Source organism: Bombina bombina, chromosome 7 (assembly GCF_027579735.1).
Source record: "Bombina bombina isolate aBomBom1 chromosome 7, aBomBom1.pri, whole genome shotgun sequence".
NCBI classification, from domain to species: Eukaryota; Metazoa; Chordata; class Amphibia; order Anura; family Bombinatoridae; genus Bombina; species Bombina bombina.
In genome coordinates this window covers 499,000,067-499,020,008 of record NC_069505.1, presented here as the reverse complement: position 1 = coordinate 499,020,008, position 19,942 = coordinate 499,000,067, and the positions used below count along the sequence as shown (strand labels likewise).

At 38.3% G+C, this 19,942-nt stretch overlaps 1 protein-coding gene across 1 annotated transcript in view; it reads left to right on the top strand.

The window, feature by feature from the left end:
• LOC128666874 (cytochrome P450 2G1) overlaps positions 1–19,422 on the top strand; it is an 85,083-nt gene extending 65,661 nt beyond the window's left edge. The window contains exons 6-9 of the mRNA XM_053721677.1: positions 11,583–11,724; positions 12,988–13,175; positions 18,159–18,300; positions 18,418–19,422. Coding sequence (XP_053577652.1) covers positions 11,583–11,724; positions 12,988–13,175; positions 18,159–18,300; positions 18,418–18,599 — 654 coding nt within the window. The 3' untranslated portion in view covers positions 18,600–19,422. The remainder of the gene's footprint in view (positions 1–11,582; positions 11,725–12,987; positions 13,176–18,158; positions 18,301–18,417) is intronic.
• The last annotated feature ends 520 nt before the right edge of the window (positions 19,423–19,942 follow it).

Below are 19,942 nucleotides of genomic sequence, written 5' to 3'. Positions count from 1 at the left end.
CAAAAGACATTGTAAAGACAAGTGAATTACATAATTACAATTTATTGAATTATGAAGAGAGACATTGTTACTTTTTGATTGAAAATAGCAATACTGAGAAAAAAGCCACTACAACTGCGGCACCAAATTATTAAGGTGGAATAAGGTTAATAAAATTAGAAAGGTGGAATTATTTAGAAAGATCACCCAGAACGCTTAATATTGTATTGTTTTTATATAACACAACATTGTTTATTTTAAATTCAGGGAGACGTCCCTAACATATACCATTGCATTATAAATTTTAATCATGTTTTAAATAAATGTACTTTTGTTAAACTGTATAGAGGTCTCCAGACTATCTTATTTAGCTTACAGCGCTCCTTTACTCCATATTGCTTTGTCACTTTGTAACTGTGAAAAACAGTCAACATTCACTGAGATAAGAGGGGCCTTTAAGGGCTTAGAAATTAGCATATGATCCTACCTTCAGCAAAGAATACCAAGAGAACAAAGCAAATTTGATGATAAAACTAAAACGGAAAGCTGTTTAAAATTGCATGACCTATCTGAATTATGACATTCATTTTTGGCTAGACTGTCCCTTTAAATATTGGAGAACCTGGGAGGGTTAAAGTTATGTGGCAAATAAGGATGGGACAAAAGAGGAATATACGGAGTTATAGTGAGGGGATCAATTGCAGGAGTTAGAAACAATAACGGCTAGATTTAGAGTTTTGTCGGTAACGACCCGCGTAGCTAACGCTGGCTTTTTTTTGGCCGCACCTTTTAAATACTGCTGGTATTTAAAGTTCACAGAATGGCTGGGTTTTCAGTGCGTTAGGCTCCAAAAAGGGAGCGTAGAGCATAATTTACCGCCACTGCAACTCTCGATACCAGCGGTGCTTACCGGCGCGGCCAGCTTCAAAAACGTGCTCATGCACGATATCCCCATAGGAGACAATGGGGCAGTTTGAGCTGAAAAAAAACCTAACACCTGCAAAAAAGCAGCGTTAAGCTCCTAACGCAGCCCCATTGTTTCCTAAGTCTCCACCTAACACTCTAACATGAACCCTGAGTCTAAACACCCCTAACCTTACACTTATTAACCCCTAATCTGCCACCCCCGCTATCGCTGACACCTGCATATTTTTTTTAACCCCTAATCTGCCGCTCCGTACACTGCCGAAACCTACATTATACCTATGTACCCCTAATCTGCTGCCCCTAACACCGCCGACCCCTCTATTATATTTATTAACCCCTAATCTGCCGCCCCCAACGTCGCCTCCACCTACCTACAATTATTAACCCCTAATCTGCCGACCGGACCACACCGCTACTATAATAAATGTATTAACCCCTAAAGCTAAGTCTAACCCTAACACTAACACCCCCCCTAACTTAAATATAATTTAAATCTAACAAAATAAATTAACACTTATTAAATAAATTATTCCTATTTAAAGCTAAATACTTACCTGTAAAATAAACGCGAATATAGCTACAATATAAATTATAATTATATTGTAGCTATTTTAGGATTAATATTTATTTTACAGGCAACTTTGTAATTATTTTAACCAGGTGCAATAGCTATTAAATAGTTAATAACTATTTAATAGTTACCTAGTTAAAATAATTACAAAATTACCTGTAAAATAAATCCTAACCTAAGTTACAATTAAACCTAACACTACACTATCAATACATTAATTAAATAAAATACCTACAATTATCTACAATTAAACCTAACACTACACTATCAATAAATAAATGAAATACAATACCTACAAATAAATACAATGAAATAAACTAACTAAAGTACAAAAAATATAAAATAACTAAGTTACAAAAAATAAAAAAATATTTACAAACATTAGAAAAATATTACAACAATTTTAAACGAATTACACCTACTCTAAGCCCCCTAATAAAATAACAAAGACCCCCAAAATAAAAAAATGCCCTACCCTATTCTAAAATGAAAATAGAAAAGCTCTTTTACCTTACCAGCCCTGAAAAGGGCCCTTTGCGGGGCATGCCGCAAAGAATTCAGCTCTTTTGCCTGTAAAAAGAAAACATATAATACCCCCCCCCAACATTACAACCCACCACCCACATACCCCTAATCTAACCCAAACCCCCTTTAAATAAACCTAACACTAAGCCCCTGAAGATCTCCCTACCTTGTCTTCATCACGCCGGGTTCACCGATCGATCCAGAAGAGCCTCCGATGTCTTGATCCAAGCCCAAGCGGGGGGCTGAAGATGTCCATGATCCGACTGAAGTCTTCATCCAAGCGGGAGCTTAAGAGGTCCATGATCGGGCTGAAGTCTTCTATCAAGCGGCATCTTCAATCTTCTTTCTTCCGGATCCATGGTCATCCCGCCGACGCGGAACATCCATCTTCACCGACGACTTCCCGACGAATGACGGTTCCTTTAAGGGACGTCATCCAAGATGGCGTCCCTCAAATTCCGATTGGCTGATAGGATTCTATCAGCCAATCGGAATTAAGGTAGGAAAATTCTTATTGGCTGATGGAATCAGCCAATCAGATTCAAGTTCAATCCGATTGGCTGTTCCGATCAGCCAATAGAATGCGAACTCAATCTGATTGGCTGATCGGATCAGCCAATCGGATTGAACTTGAATCTGATTGGCTGATTCGGTTAAAAATTTTAATAGAGTGGCAGCGATGTGGGGGGGCCTCGGTTTAGGGGTACATAGGTAGTTTATGGGTGTTAGTGTACTTTAGAGCACAGTAGTTAAGAGCTTTATGAACCGGCGTTAGCCCAGAAAGCTCTTAACTCCTGTTTTTTTTCTGCGGCTGGAGTTTTGTCATTAGATTTCTAACGCTCACTTCAGCCACGACTCTAAATACCGGCGTTAGAAAGATCCCATTGAAAAGATAGGATACGCAAATGACGTAAGGGGATCTGCGGTATGGAAAAGTCGCGGCTGGAAAGTGAGCGTTAGACCCTTTCCTGACTGACTCCAAATACCGGCGGGCGGTAAAAACCAGCGTTAGGAGCCTCTAACGCTGGTTTTGACGGCTAACGCCAAACTCTAAATCTAGCCGTAAGAGATTTAATAAAAGTGTTTATAAGATAATAGATAGCATTAGAGAAAATATAGTAGTTATGGAGGTTGTTACATAGGGAGTATAAAGGATCTATATGGTGTAATAATGTAGGATATGGAGAAGATTTGTGAATAAAATATATTTTTATAAAAAATCGTTTGCATTAAAAGAGACATGAAACCCACATTTTTTTATTTCAGGATTCAGATATAGCATACAGATATAAATAATTTTCCATCTACTTGTGTTATCTAATATGCATAGTTCTCTTGGCATCCTTCATTGAAGGATCATACCTAGGTAGACTCACGAGCTTGGAGCTAGTTGCTGATTGGTGGCTACATATTTATGCCTCTTGTCATTGTTCAGCTAGCTCCCAGTAGTGCATTGTTGCTCCTTCAATAAAAGATACCAGGAGAATGAAGCAACATAAATAAACAAAGTAAACTGGAAAGTTGTTTAAAAATGTATGTTCTATCTTTTGGGTTTCATGTCCCTTTAAGAAAGTTTTAAAAGGGCAATTTGAGTATTTGCAAACATAGAGAAACTCTGTATTAACTTACATGTAAACTATTAAAGGGACATGAAACCCCAAAAAATTATTTCATGATTCAGATAGAGGATACTATTTTAAACAACTTTCTAATTTACTTCTATTTTCTAATTTGTGTCATTCTCTTGGTATCATTTATTGAAGGAGCAGCAATGCACTAATGGTTTCTAACTGAACACATGGGAGAGCCAATCCCAATCGATATATATATGCAGCCACCAATCAACAGCTAGAACCTAGGTTCTCTACTGCTCTTGTGCTTGCCTAGATAAACCATTCAGCAAAGGATAACAAGAGAAGGAAGCAAGTTAAATAATATAAGTAAAATGGAAAGTTGTTTAAAATTGTATTCTCTATCTGAATCATGGAAGAAATATTTTGGGTTTCATGTCCCTTTAAGTGATATTCAGGCCATCAGAAGACCAAATCCTATTATAGACATACAACATCAACTTGCATATTATTAATAGTATAACAATTGGGATGGAAATGACTTCCGGCGGAAGTGGAGCTCTCACGACACGCTGTTTCAACTTCAGCGTTCACGGAGGGCCTGAGAAGAACCGCACCACTGACTGAGATTAGCCTTTTGGCTGTGATCCCCACAGCTCCTTTGGCACCGCGCTGTGGAAATTGCCACTGCCCTCAGCCGAAGTCCGATTGCGGTGATGCTACTACCTGTGTCTGATTCCAGATCTGGGATCGCCTGTACAAGTTAAACTACGCTGTACCTGTTGTACCTGCTAAAGTGAATTCCCGGTGCCGCATCACGATATCTCCCCTTACCTGTATATACTCGATTCTACTGGAGACGAGCGCGGAAGAGGCAGTAACCTGTGCCCTCCTGGTTGGGCGTAACAGGGTAACGGATCAGCGATATTGGAACCCAGCGGCTGACAGTGTGGTGAGTTCCGGTCGCGGAGGGATCCCCGGCGGCTGTCCTCACCTTGCAAGTTGGCCGCTGAAACTGTCATCGTACTGCTCTCTAACTGCAGCTTGTTCCTGAATCCTTGACGAAAAACGAGATCCAAAAGAAGAGGCCTGGCTGGTCTGGAGCTAAAGAGTGTAAAAGGGAGAGGTATCGTATAATTAACAACTGTGGTTTACACCGGGTTCAGGCGACCCCTTATGACATGGGTATGTTTCAATTTTAAATTGCGGGACTGTTTTCCTGTGTCTAAGGTCTTTTTTGAGAGGCAATTCCCAGACTCCCTTGTCCAAAGATTTCTACTGTTTGTGTCCCCTTCAGGGGAAAGAAAAAGGCTGTACAAGCAAGAAAGAAAGATAAAAAAAAAAAAAAAAGTCAGGGGGACTGTGCTTATAAACTGGGCAATAACTTTTCTATAAGAGACCCTTTCCACATCATCTATTGTATCTTTCACTTTGATGTCTCTCCCCTAGAAGAAGAATAAGGAAAGGAGAAAGAGCGAAACTAAGTATTTCTCTTGATTAAAGAGTCAATTAAAGGGACATTTGGAATAGAGACATACTTTGGAATCATAATATTCTGATTTGTTAAGAGAAGATTAAGATGGGAGCATATAACTGGATATAAGTTAATCTGATTTCTGGACTTTGTTTTAGTTCTGCTCTATTGTTACATTATCAGGGTTTTCTAATTTGTTTGAAAGTGGGGCAGAAACTTTAAGGAATTGGGGGCTGATAAGATTGTGTTTTTTTTTTATTTTTCTTACAATATTATGTGTCTGAGTTAGCTAACTTAATTTAATTACACTTACAACTTCTAATCAGACGTTCACTGTTATATTACTGATCTACCCCGGTAACTTTAACTTTAATTTTGAGCAGGCATTCTTTTCACGTTTATAGCCTGATATAGGCAGTTCACTAACTCCAAGATATATATAGCCCCGGAAATAATTTCGGGGAAACCTAAAATCACCGCAAAGATTTGTTTTTTTTTCTTTGCTAATAACACCCCATTTTTTTTTTTTTTTTTTTCTCTTGGTTGATGGAGGATAATTTTATTCTCCAAAATGAAGTTTAGAAAATTGTACACTAATTCTTAGAAGTGACCACCTAGATTACTTAGATTCACAACAAGCACTTTTATTCAGATTTATTTGTTATATGTACACAAACCTTATTGTTTTTCCCTTCTTTTTTGTCTTTTTCTTTTTTTTTTTTGAGTCTATATGTCTCTAGAAAGATATTTCACACAACACTCTTCTAAAATGCCTGCCAAACCTAAGGAAAAAAAAAACAAAGGGGCTGATACCAGCTCTGATTCTTGTGAAACATTATCTATATCGAATGATAATCAGTCTTTATTAATACAGATTAGTAATCTTGTTTCACCACAATTTGATATAATTAAAAAGGAACTAAGTGATATCTCGAGTGAACTTAACAATCTTAATCAAGAAGTTAAGCAATTCGCCATCAGGATGGCGGAAGCTGAGGATAGAATATCTGTTTTAGAAGATACAGTTAATCAACAAGAAAATATTCTATCTAAACAACAGACCATAATCCAAAATTTGGAAGCGCGTCTAGAGGATCAAGAGGATCGCTCTAGACGCAATAATTTAAGAATTGTTGGTATCCCTGAAACAGCAGATTATGACAACCTGATTGAATTTACCTCCCAAACATTACCCCGAGCTTTAGGGTTCCCCCAGCAAGATCTTCCCCTGTCCATTGAAAGAGCACATAGATTAGGAACAAAAAAAACTCTTGAGAGTGGATTAGTCAAAAATAGGACATGTATATTCAAACTACTCAAGTATCAAGATAAAGAGGAAATATTGAGACTCTATAGGAAATTTGAAACTTTTACTATTAATGACAAAAGAGTCATGCTTTTTCAAGATTTTTCCAACGAGACAGTTAAAAAAAGGAAAGCTATGTCTCCTATATGCACGAGCATGATAAATAAGGGTATTAAAGCCCGAATGATTTACCCCGCTAAAATTATAGTGGAGGATAATGGCAATAAGATTATGTTCACTGATCCAGTTAAAGCAAAAGAATACAGTGATTCTAAAAGATAACTTAGTGAATTAGATACTCTCAGATTGAATGTGTTCCATTATTTAGATATAGGAATGTTGGTGTTTGGTGTAAATGTAAAGTTTTTTTTTTTGTTTTTTTTTTCTCTTTTTTCTCTCCTTTGCTCTCTCTTCTCTCTCTCCCCCTGCAGCCTCTCTCGGTGCCTTTTCTATGGGGATATATAACGGAAGCCACTTATGACATATAGATATTTGTATGGCTTCTTTTATAGATTGGGGGATAAAGTACTATGCCACTGGATAAGAATTTGGTTTCTTAAAGAAATTGGGTTTTTTAATGGAAGCGCAAGGAAGAGAGAGATATTGGAGATAGTAATTGATTCAAGATCTTTTATTATACCTTATTATGCTTGATGTATTAGAAAATTTCACGATTGTATCCTGGAACGTGGGGGGTATCACTAATCCAATAAAACGTAAACTGATAATTAAAAAGCTAGGTGAACTAGAACCGAGTGTTGCATTTATACAGGAAACCTACTTAAAAGATATTGAGATCCCAAAACTGAGATGTAGATGGATAGGCGAGGTTATCGCTACCCCATGTAGTGGTAGGAAATTAGGTGTTGCAATACTCCTGAATAAAAATTTATCATATCAAATTCTACAGACAGATATAGATCAGGAAGCAAGATATATAATTTTGCAAATTAGGATAAAAGAGACGAGATTTGTTTTTTGCAATATCTATGCACCGAATAATTTCTCCAAAAAATCAATGGGACAAATTGAAGAGTAAGTTATTATTATTTATATCAGACAATCTAGTGATCGGGGGCGACTTTAATCTTTCGTTCTGTCCTGAACTTGATAGGTTTTCAAAAAAAAACATAGCGGTATATAACAGTCAAGCTAAATACATGAAACAATTTTGTTATCAGCTGAAACTTAATGATGTATGGAGACTTCAAAATCCTGATCAGTGTATATATACTTGTGAATCCAAAAAATACAGAACATTTTCAAGAATAGATTATTTACTAGTAGCTGAATCTCTCTCTATACAGAAAATTAAGGCTATAATTGGTGATATAGTGATATCCGACCACGCGATCATCTCACTGTCATTTCTCTCTTCCGAAATCCCAGTGCATAAAAATTTAACTATTATATTCCCACGGTTCATGTATAAGAATATCAGATTTAATTTATGGTTAAAACAGAAATGGAAAGATTATTGTACCTTTAATATAGCATATTTTCAGAAAATCGAAACCTTCTGGGAAGCCTCTAAGGCGTATCTAAGGGGGGAAATTAAGGCCTATATGTGCAAAAAAAAATACAAAGATAAAAAGAGAGAAATCCAACTTGCTAAACAAATCAAGAATAGTTATCAAAAATACGTTAGGAATTCATCGCGTCCACTATGGGAAAAATATTCTAGTGCCAGACAGGAACGGGATGTTTTTCTTAAGCAAAAATCCCTGGAGGAAGAGAGAAAATTAAACCTACGATACAAAGGACACTTTGGTTATTCAGCTAAATTTCTTGCTAAACTAGTTAAGGGTAGAAAAAAAAAAAACTATATATTAGCAATTAAAGATCAAGATATTAGATACACCGGAGTATCGGATATCAACCAAACGCTATTTGCGTTTTATCAAAAACTTTACACGCAAAGTACCAATCATGCACAGAATCAAGAAAAATTTTGGTCTCAAATACAAATCCCTAGAGTCTCACAAGATCTTGTGATGGCGTTGAACGCTCCCATTTCAGCAAATGAGATAGCGGAAGCAATTGATAAGACCAAATTGAATAAAGCCGCCGGACCGGATTGTTTGCCTGCAGAGTATTATAAAATACTGGCTGATGAAATCCAACCTACTTTAGAAAAATTGTTTAATAGCTATTATAGGAATGGAAATATACCTTCAAAATACTTTGCGGCTGCAAACATTTCTTTGATTCTTAAAAAAGGGAAGGATGCAGAGGATCCAGGTTCATATAGACCAATTTCCGTTCTCAATACGGACTATAAAATACTATCCTCGATCTTGGCATCTAGATTAATGTTATGTCTTGATGAAGTGATACATTCAGATCAGTCAGGGTTTATGGCCTCAAGAAATGTCTCCAAAAATACAAGGAAAGTGATAAATTTATTAGATTATATATGGAATATTCGCCAAAATCCAGGTAGATATTATGAACATGATTGTGCAATCTTAACCCTTGATGCTGTTAAAGCTTTTGATTCTATAGAATGGGATTATCTATTTACGGCCCTTGAAAAGTTTGGTTTTAAAAATGATTTTGTCCGGTTCATTCGTAATATCTATAAGTGTCCTATATCTTATCTCTTAATTAATAATAATCTTACTTCAGGGATAAGACTGAAAAAAGGTACTAGGCAAGGGTGCCCTTTGTCCCCCCTTCTATTTAACCTAGCATTAGAACCTCTGGCAATCAAGTTACGGGATACTCTAGAAGGCATTTCTATCGGTCAGAATGTCTTTAAAACATTATTATATGCAGACGACATATTGATCTTTCTTTATAATACATCCAAAGCTATTCCAAGTGTGACAGATTGCTTGAATTTTTTCAGTTCTTTTTCGGGCTATAAAGTAAATAATAATAAAAGTGAATTGATGTGGCTTTATAAAACAAATAATACAGCTGACAATCTGGAATTTAAAGAGGTAGACTCTCTTAGATATTTAGGAATATATCTTCATAGGAATCCTGAAAGATGGTATGATCTTAATTTTCTCCCACAATTTCAGAAAATAAAAGCAGACTTGAAACTGTGGTCCACGCTTCCATTATCATTGACAGCGAGAGTGAATCTCATAAAGACAATAATCTTTCCCCGGCTTCTTTTTCTTTTACAGAATTTGCCATTGCTTCTTTATAAAACTGATATACAGAAATTAAATTCTAGCTTTTCACAATTTATTTGGCATAACAGGAAAATACCACGTATTGCATTAGAAAAACTGATGCAACCTCGTGAAGCAGCTGGTTTAGCCTTGCCTAATATAATGTTTTATAATTTTGCAGCTTTAGGTAAAATAGCGCTGGATTGGCTTATGGAAACAAGTTGGTTCTCTACACTAGAATTGGAGAGTAGTATAGTCTCCCCTTTTTCTCTTAAGGCGTTATTGCATATTCAACCTAAAGTAATACCCCATAAGGTCAAGAGTTTAATATCAGTTAATAATATAGTCCTTGCCTGGCAAAAAATTTGTTCCATCTTGGGCCTTGATTATTCTTTTTCGGATTATCTACCTTTAATAGGCAATCCTGAATTTCCCCCCGGAAATAACCAGCAGATATTTAGAGAATGGTACAATAAAAATCTGAAGACAGTTTCGCAATTCCTAACGGAAGAACGACAAATAATCTCTTTTGATACTCTGAAAGCTCGATTTGATTTATTAAGTAATAATTTTTATCCCTACCTACAAGTATATCATTTTATATCATCTAAGGGGTGGAATGGTGGTGAGATGGTCGCGTGGTCGGAATTAAAAACAATTATGGTCATTTCTCAAATCAAGTCCCCTTCGATCTCATTATTATATAGTATTATGCTCGCCAAACAAAGTGATTCCCTAATGCAAAAATTATCTGTAAAATGGATAAATATGATCCCGAATATAGAGCCTGAAATATTAAAAGATAGTTGTAAAACACTTAATAAATGTCGTATTCCAACTAGTTGGAAATAAGGTCATATGAAATTACTTAATAATTATTATTGCACACCATGGAAAATGGCTAAAATGTATATGGGTCAAGATTTTTTCTGCCCGCGATGTGTTCTCAAGAATGCAGATATTTTACATATGTTGTGGCTTTGCCCGAGGATTCAACAATTTTGGAAGAAAGTGATTTTTTGGATTAATAGATTATATTCAACTAACATACAATTTGAAGTTGAGGAGATCTTCCTGTTAGTCCGGTCTAGGCAAAAGACAGCTCCAGCAAATAGAATTTTAAACACTATCATTCTACTGGTCAGGCACTTTATAGTGAGGAATTGGAAAGCAAAAAAGCTCCCTGGCTTCTCATGTTTCATTAAAGAAATTCAGTCACAGATTATATTTGAATCTTTCCATCTGTTGGATGCAAGTGAAAAAGAATGTAAACAATTTTTATGGGGTTGGTTACCTATAATTAAAATATACCCAGAGGACGTGCAAAAGTTAATACTATACCCATTTTTAAGTACTGATTGTTTTTCTGATCTGGTATTATTAGGAGATTTCCCAACAGATTGGGTTTCAAGTTATAGGTAGAACAATTTTCAGGCTGAAAAGTTAGAGAATGAAATAGAGGTGATAGAAAAACGATATAGTAAAGGATCCCGAGTTGAGGGAAGAGAGATGGTTTAAAATTGATATCCAGGAAGGGCAGTGTAGTCGGGAGGGCTGGGGGGGAGGGAGGGGGGGGTAACATAGGAGAGAATTATATATTTTTATTATGTTTTGTTTTATTTTGTGTTATTCTGCTTCGGTTTTTTTTTTTTTTTTTTTTTTGTTTTGTTTTGTTTTGTTTTGTTTTGTCTTGTCTCGTTTTGTGTTGTTTTTTGTTGTTTTTTGTTTGTTTTGTTTTGTTGTGTTTTGTTTCGTCCTGCTTTGTCTTGTCTTGTCTTGTCTGAATGTGTTTTTTTGTTTCCTAGTCGATGATAAAAAGTGCTTCCAGAGTTAAAAGAGTTGATCGTTACATTATAATTTGTTTTTAAGATATATTGAGAATGATGTAATCTAATCATATGTTTTGTTTTACGCTGTTTATTTTGTTTACACCACGTGTGTATTTGTGGTATATTTGTTTACATCCTGTGTGGTGTAGTTCTATATTGATATGGAAGAACCTTTCTTGCTTTGTATTATACTCTGGTAGCCACAAATAAATAAATATTAAAAAAAAAAAAAAAAAAAAAAAAAACAATTGGGATATGTTTTGTGTCTTTTACAGGAAAAACAGAATCCCAACTCAGAGTTCACCATGAGAAATCTCTTGCTATCAGTTCACAGCCTATTACTTGGTGCAGGAGATTCTGTAGCTACAACACTGAGACACACAATGTTAATCCTAGTGACATATCCAGACGTTCAAGGTAAGTCAACTTTTACAAGAGTATTCCTCCAAATATTTGTGGCTGTCTATCCTGGACTCAGGAAGTTAAAAGGGACCTCAACATAAAGGGAGATGGAAGTGGATAGTGGCCAGAATCATGGGCGTGTCTGGGTAGCTTGTGGGTGTGTCTAGGTGGTTCACAGTTTTAACCAGGTGGTACTTGGGCAGGGCAATGAGAAATCCTGCAAGCTGGGACATATGGCTGCCTCAGCGGTAAAGCAGGAGAAGGATCAGAACCTGGGACTTTCCCACTCATATCAGGTCAATTGGGAGGTCTACAAGAGCTATAAAAATGGATAGATATAAAACTAGATTACAAGGAGTGCGCAATGTAGCGCTCCCGCTTGAACATAAACTTTGCTAGAAGTAATCTGCGTGGGTTAGCAAGCACATTACAAGTTGAAAGTAAAAGTTTTGCGTGCAAGCAAAACCCAACGCATTAGCGAATTTGCCCTTTAGACTTCAATGGAGAGCTTTGAAGAAAAAACACTTATCACTCGTGTGTTAACCTGATAGGATTTCACATTCCAATGTTCTTTGCATACAGGAAAAAAATGTTTTTTTATTTAATATTTCAATAACGCGCCTACGTTTGCATGTGCATTAACCTGACACCGCATTAGACCTACATGGCGAAACACGAATCTTGGAACACATATTTTACATTACTATGTTCTTCACATAGAATTTCATTTTTATTATTAAGGGGACAATCTACACCAGAAAGGTTATTGTTTAAAAGAATAGTTAAGCTTTCAACAAAGAATACCAAGAGTAAAGTAAATTTGATGATAGAAGTAAATTGGAAAGCTGTTAAAATTGAATGCCCTATTTGAATCATGAAAGTTTAATTTTGACTAGACTGTCCCTTTAGCATTCACATAAGCAAATCTGCACTGCAAGGGATCCCAAGCACAGCTTGATCGAAATTTTGCTTTGGTTTAAAAATGCTTTATTTTTAAAGTTACTTCTATTTTCCCCGCCCCCTGTATCATGTGACAGCTATCAGCTAATTAAAACAAATACATATAAGTTTATCCTGTGAACTCTTGCACATATTCTGTTGGAGGTTACTTCTCAGAAAGAGTGCATATGACAATGTTGTGCACATTTTAATAATGTAAATAAATAGGGATGTTTTTAAACAGTACGCTCTCTCTGTCTCTCTTGAAATGTACATTTTGAACTCAGTGCCCTTTTTATAAAATTTTGAAGTTTTCACCTAAAATTTTCTCTGTGACAGCTAAACTTCACAAGGACATTGATCATGTTATTGGAAGAAACAGACTTCCACTGCCAATTGACCGGAGCCAGATGCCTTATACAGAAGCTGTCATCAATGAGGTCCAACGATTTATAGATCTTGCTCCACTTAATAACACACATTCAGTTATGAAAGACACCGAGTTCCGAGGATATACTATTCCCAAGGTAAAATAAATTCAAATATGTTGCATTACTAGTGAAATCAAACTTATTTGCGTGTTTTACTCTCGAGTAGTTCTAGAAAATTGTGCTGCTACTAAATTTGTGTAGTAACATAGTTTATGAGCTTGATAGTTGACATCCATCGAGTTCAACCTTTGCAGAGAATTCCTGATTCACACTAAAGACGCTGACAATTGAACTTACATTAAACAGTTAGAAAGCTGGACAATTTAGAGCAAGCAGTCATATCCCTGAATTTTGTTTTAGTCAGAAGTGTATCTAAGCCATTTTTAAATGTATCTAAAGCTTTGGCAGTCACTTCCTCCTTAGGCAATAGGTTCCACAATTTGACTGCTCTTACCGTTAAAAAAAAAAAAAAAAAGTTAATGTTTCTGAAGATTAAGAGGCCAATTTATCATATGTCTGTCGGACCTGATCTGACAGTGCGGATCAGGTCCGACAGACATTGCTGAATGCGGAGAGCAATACGCTCTCCGTATTCAGCCTTGCACCAGCAGCTCTTGTGAGCTGCTGGTGCAAAGCTGAATACGGAGAGCGTATTCCAATCGGCCGCCAGCAGGAGGGTGTCAATCAACCCGATTGTACTCGATCTGGGTTGAATTCAGGCGATTCCTGTCCGCCTCATCAGAGCAGGCGGACAGGGTTATGGAGCAGCAGTCTTTAGACCGCTGCTCCATAACTGGTGTTTCTGGTGAGCTTGAACACAGGGCATCAAGCTCCATCAAGAAACATAGGGCACCAAGCTCCGTACAGAGCTTGATAGATAGGCCCCTAAATCTCCTTTCCACTAGCCTTAAATGGTGACCTCTTGTCACAAACAACTGCCTTGGAATAAACATCTGCCAACTCTATATATGGGCTTTGGATATATTTATATAAAGTAATCCTATCACCTCTCAAGCACCTCTCAAACTCCGCCATCCCCCATATTGGTTTTGTGGCCCTTCTCTGAACATTTTCTAATTCTGCAATGTCCCTTTTATAAAATTGGTTGCCAGAACTGCACTCCATACTCAAGGTGAGGTCTTACTTTTCTAAATGAAATATCCATTGTTCAACATTTCGCATAAAAATGTCCTGCTCTATTTTTTTTAGTTTTGCATAAATTGTAACCCAAATGGAGTTTATTGGGGCTGCAGGAGGTCAGTAATGAAGGCTAATTCATAAGCTCAAAACTCTAGAAGACTTTATCTGACTTGAATTGGCAAGGTAGCATTCTTTGCAGAAGCAGGAGATAGGTAAAAGAGGTAGGAATAAATACCAGCAGAAAAAGTCCTGTTAAGCCTTTAGACATGACTGGCACCACAAAGCTCTTACCCATCAGGCTGGAGTCATGGGTTGGAAGTGTGCTGGTCCTGGAGTGATGGCTTAGTGGAGGATCCAGGGCCGGCCTAAAGGATTTCTATTTTAGCACAGCCGGTAGGACACACAATGTGCGCTTTTTCAGCAGTATTTTTTGATGGACTGGTTAAGGCAATGGGGTATATTTAACAAGCTGCAAATGCAGCTGTGCCGTAAAACAAAAGTTAAGAAGCAGCGGTCATAAGACCACTACTCCTTAACTCATCCGCCCCCTCTGAGGTGGCGGACAGCAATCATCCCGATCAGATACTATCGGGATGATTGACATCCCCTGCTAGCTGCCGATTGGCCGCAAATGTGCAGGGGGCAGCATTGCACAAGCATTTCATTAGATATGCTTGTGGAATGTTAAATGCCGACAGCATATGTCGGCGGAAATCTTCACCACCACGAATTATGTCCTTCCGACATGTGATAAATCGGCCCCACAGCCTCTACAAGGACATTCAGCATCAGTTTACTGCATGGTACTATTTTACTACTAAGGGAATGTTCCTTTCCAGGTCCATTTTGGCACCTGTACCCCTCTGTTCTAGACTGCATTATAACACTGCAGATTATTGACTTTAATTGCAGGGGTTAACTCAGGTAGCTTCTGAGTCCAGCAACTAAGTTGTTTTTTTTGTTGACTTTAGTAATGAAATTAGTGTTAGAACTATTGTTGAGGTTTGCTATTCCTTCCTGTTTGATTATATTGTTATTATGTTAAAAACTCATGTTTCAACCCTTTCTTTTAGTGGGGAATGACTTAGTCATGATGTTAGCAAGATGTAATTAAGTCCCTAAGTTAACCCCCCCCCCGTTATGTTAACAGTGTACCTTATTTAAGTCCTGTGTGTTCTCAATAAATCGGATCAGTGCTGGAAAGAAAGGCACATTGCTGGATTGTCGCTGCCAGAGAAGGGACGAACACTGAGGCGAAAGAAGTCTGGATCACAAACCACGGACAATTGTTGTTTTTATTATATAAGGCAGGCATGGCCAATTGGTTACCCATGGGTCACGCTCCCCTCGGCACTAGTTTTTTTGTGGCCTCAGACAAAAAGAAGAACAATAAATGTGTGCCATAGATTTTGTGGTTTCAGTAAAAAGCAGAACTAAATATATGTCCTTTGGGGACTGGTTAGTAGGCAAACTCAAATAGGCTCTGTGAAGGGGAGAACAACAGATAACCTGCAGCATTGCTTAAATCTGGCCCTGTGGCACTAGACCTTTCTAGGAAATATATTACTTGTGTGTTTAATATCCATGAATTAATATGCGTCCCATAAGGCTTCTAAAATATTGATTTGTGGCCCCATTTGTTAAGAAGTTGTCCCTCACTGATTTAAGGTAATAATTACCTGATAGCTGGAACCACTTCTGCAGGAGATAAGTTGCAGGTCAGGACATTACTCCACTTCAGATATCAACAGTGGTTGACTGGAAAACCAAGAGGGTAAACAAGCCAAAGGTCAGCACCATGTAATCAGTCCAGAACCAATTGACATAGCAGAAGGGATAATTAGCAAGATACACCAGGAAACAGTTTAAAAGCTCTAACCAGGTAAACAATTTACAGTGCAAGGTACAGACGAGGAGTAGGCAAAATACGTAGCTAGGGTATATTCCAGAGTCAGATTCAGAAGAACATGACAACCATAGGTATGCTAGTATAATAGTACATATAATCAAGAATAAAGCAGATTATGGGTGAGAAATTGACTTATAACACCTATTGACAATAGGTAAACCTGCAAGGATCACTTCCTGCACAAAGGACAAAAAACAATAGTGCTAACAAGCGCACTAAACCAGTCCTCCAAAAGATTCTGCAGTCACGCCACACATCCTGTGTTACTAGACACACTGACCAGCACCCCTGTTACCCTTGATATTTATCTATGTGATCACATTTTTTGATCCACAAATAGTATGGTTTAGATCCTACCCTGAGTCAGACTCTCCAAAATGCAGCATTTACAAACTGGAAGAGGACCCCCAACCTCAAGGGTCAGAGACAGTGACAGACCCCACACTCTAGGGCCCTCACAGACAACCAACAGGACCCCCCCACACACACTTTAGGGCCCTCACAGACCCCCAACAGGACCTCCCTACACTCTAGGACCCTCACAGACCCCCAATAGGACCCCCCACACTCTAGGGCCCTCACAAACCCCCAACAGGACCCACCCCCAGTCTAGAGCCCTCACAGACCACCAACAGGACCCCCCACACTCTAGGGCCCTCACAGACCCCCAACAGGACCCCCCACACTCTAGGGCCCCTTGAGCAACAAACCCCACATCTGGGCACAAGTACCCCACTCTGGGGCCAGGGACCCCACTGAACCCATACTTTACTACTGAGTTACTGATTTGGCAGCTGTCAACCCCAGCTTAAGGAGCATACCAGGAGCCATGGAGATGCTATTTGTGGGCCCCCTTACATGCTGGGCCCTCGGTATACAGAGCAGTTTTATATAGTTGCCAGTAAGTTGACATACATATAGCAGCCTTTAGAATTTTATATTAATATCTAGGTAGGTATAAAGCCAGTCATAATTCATAATAATACAGTGGGGTCCATATATTTAGCAGTGGATGTTGCTTCGGAGCCCTATCGTTTAAGGTCCACCTGAAATGGAAGTTAAGAAGCATCGGTCGTAAGACCGCTGCTCCTTAACTTCTCCATCACCTTTTAGGTGGCGGACTGAAACCATCCCAATCCGATCATGATGATTAATGGCCCCTGCTAGCGGCTAGTTGTCCGCCAGTGAGCAGGGGCAGCATTGCACAAGTATTTCACCAGAAATGCTTGTGCAATGAAAAAGCTGACAGCGTATGCTGTTGGCAATCAGCGAGGTTGAGCAGATATAATTTGCTACAGCGAATCATATCTGCTCACCTCTTAATAAATCTACGCCAGTGTGTGTGTGTGTATATTTGTACGTATTTGTGAAGTATTTTAGGTTTCATTAATATAGTACAGCACAGAATTAAGCAGATTGTTTAGACTCCGTTGGATAAATGCTCGAGAGTAATCCGCTATAAATTTTGCATTTTGAGTATAAAAAATAGAAGCACTATCGATTGACCTCAAGCAATGTTAACACACAATATAGTATTTGTGAGCTCAACCTATCTAACCCTTAATAAATTAAATACAGCTTTAGGATTTTGACATGCTGACAGTAATACATGTGATTATTCTATAATACCCATGATCCTCTAAGAACTGTCAGTTATAGATTATTATAGCCGCGTTCGGCAAACGCTGAGACTCAGCGCCAGTTAAATCCCCTGAGTGATGACGTGGCGCTGGGAAACGTCATGGTTTTGGGAGCGTTAAGAAAATGCTCCCAAGCCGCATCATAGGGAGCTGAAACGCTCAGACACTTGCTCTTCTCACTCCCATCGTTACCAGCAAGCTGGAAGTGCTGGGACTGACGTTATCTGAGCATTCAGCGAACACCCAGCACCTCACTTGGAAGCCTTCCCCGAACGCTCTAAATGAGGCTGGTCTCGCTGGAGGCGCTTGCTGAACGCGGCTTAAGATCATACAAAAGACTAGGTTCTTTAAAACTCTTTACAATTATGATTCAATACTTCATTTTTTAAGGGCACTGATGTCTACCCATTGCTCTGTACTGTTCACCGTGATCCCAGCCAATTCTCTACACCGTACAAATTCAACCCCAACCACTTCCTAGATGAGAACGGCGTATTCAAGAAGAATGATGCTATGATGGCTTTTTCTGCAGGTAATAACCTATAACAATAATTATCCTCTGTAGATTACTGACACATAGTTTTTTATTTATTTATTTTATTTACCAAGATCGTCATAAACCTGCTGAAATTTTTTTTTATTTCTACAGGAAAGCGGAGATGTCCCGGAGAAGGACTCGCTATACTTGAGCTGTTTCTTTTCCTAACCATTATCCTACAAAACTTCACCCTGACCTCAGAGAAAAAATTTACTGATGACGATATTGCCCCAAAATTAACTGGATTTCTCAATCACCCCATATATTTTGAAATCTCTTTTGTTCCACGATAATATTTTTTCAAAAATGTATTTTTTTTAAATATCTGAATTTTGTTGACATTATTTTAATTTTCATTGTTAATGTCCATATTCATTATTAATGCATGTTATATTGGACTTATTTGCATAGGGAACACTATTACAATGTCCAGCTTCTTTGCCATGAGATATTATGATGTCAAGATACAAATATTTAGTCAAATATTAGTTTTATAGAGCTTTGTTAAACAGGAACAACACACTATTTTCTTTATTTTTCTAGATAAAGCATATAGTTTAAAAAAAAAAACGTATTTGCTTCACTCTCTTATGCCCTGATATTCAAAGTTTCTCCAGCTTGGAGAGAAATTGCAGTTCAGACTTCACAGGGGCTGAACTCACTGAGGCCTAGATTTAGAGTTTGGCGGTAGCCGTGAAAACCAGCGTTAGAGGCTCCTAACGCTGGTTTTAGGCTACCGCCGGTATTTGGAGTCAGTCAGGAAAGGGTCTAACGCTCACTTTTCAGCCGCGACTTTTCCATACCGCAGATCCCCTTACGTCAATTGCGTATCCTATCTTTTCAATGTGATCTTTCTAACTCCGGTATTTAGAGTTGTGGCTGAAGTGAGCGTTAGAAATCTAACGACAAAACTCCAGCCGCAGAAAAAAGTCAGTAGTTAAGAGCTTTCTGGGCTAACGCCGGTTCATAAAGCTCTTAACTACTGTGCTCTAAAGTACACTAACACCCATAAACTACCTATGTACCCCTAAACCGAGGTCTCCCCACATCGCCGCCACTCGATTAAATTTTTTAACCCCTAATCTGCCGACCGCCACCTACGTTATACTTATGTACCCCTAATCTGCTGCCCCTAACACCGCCGACCCCTATATTATATTTATTAACCCCTAACCTGCCCCCCACAACGTCGCCGCCAGCTACCTACAATAATTAACCCCTAATCTGCCAACCGCAAAGCGCCGCTACTTACGTTATCCTTATGTACCCCTAATCTGCTGCCCCTAACATCGCCGACCCCTATATTATATTTATTAACCCCTAACCTGCCCCCCTCAACGTCGCCTCCACCTGCCTACACTTATTAACCCCTAATCTGCCGAGCGGATCTCACCGCTACTATAATAAAGTTATTAACCCCTAATCCGCCTCACTCCCGCCTCAATAACCCTATAATAAATAGTATTAACCCCTAATCTGCCCTCCCTAACATCGCCGACACCTAACTTCAAGTATTAACCCCTAATCTGCCGATCGGAGCTCACCGCTACTCTAATAAATTTTTTAACCCCTAAAGCTAATTTTAACCCTAACCCTAACACCCCCCTAAGTTAAATATAAATTAAATAAATTATTA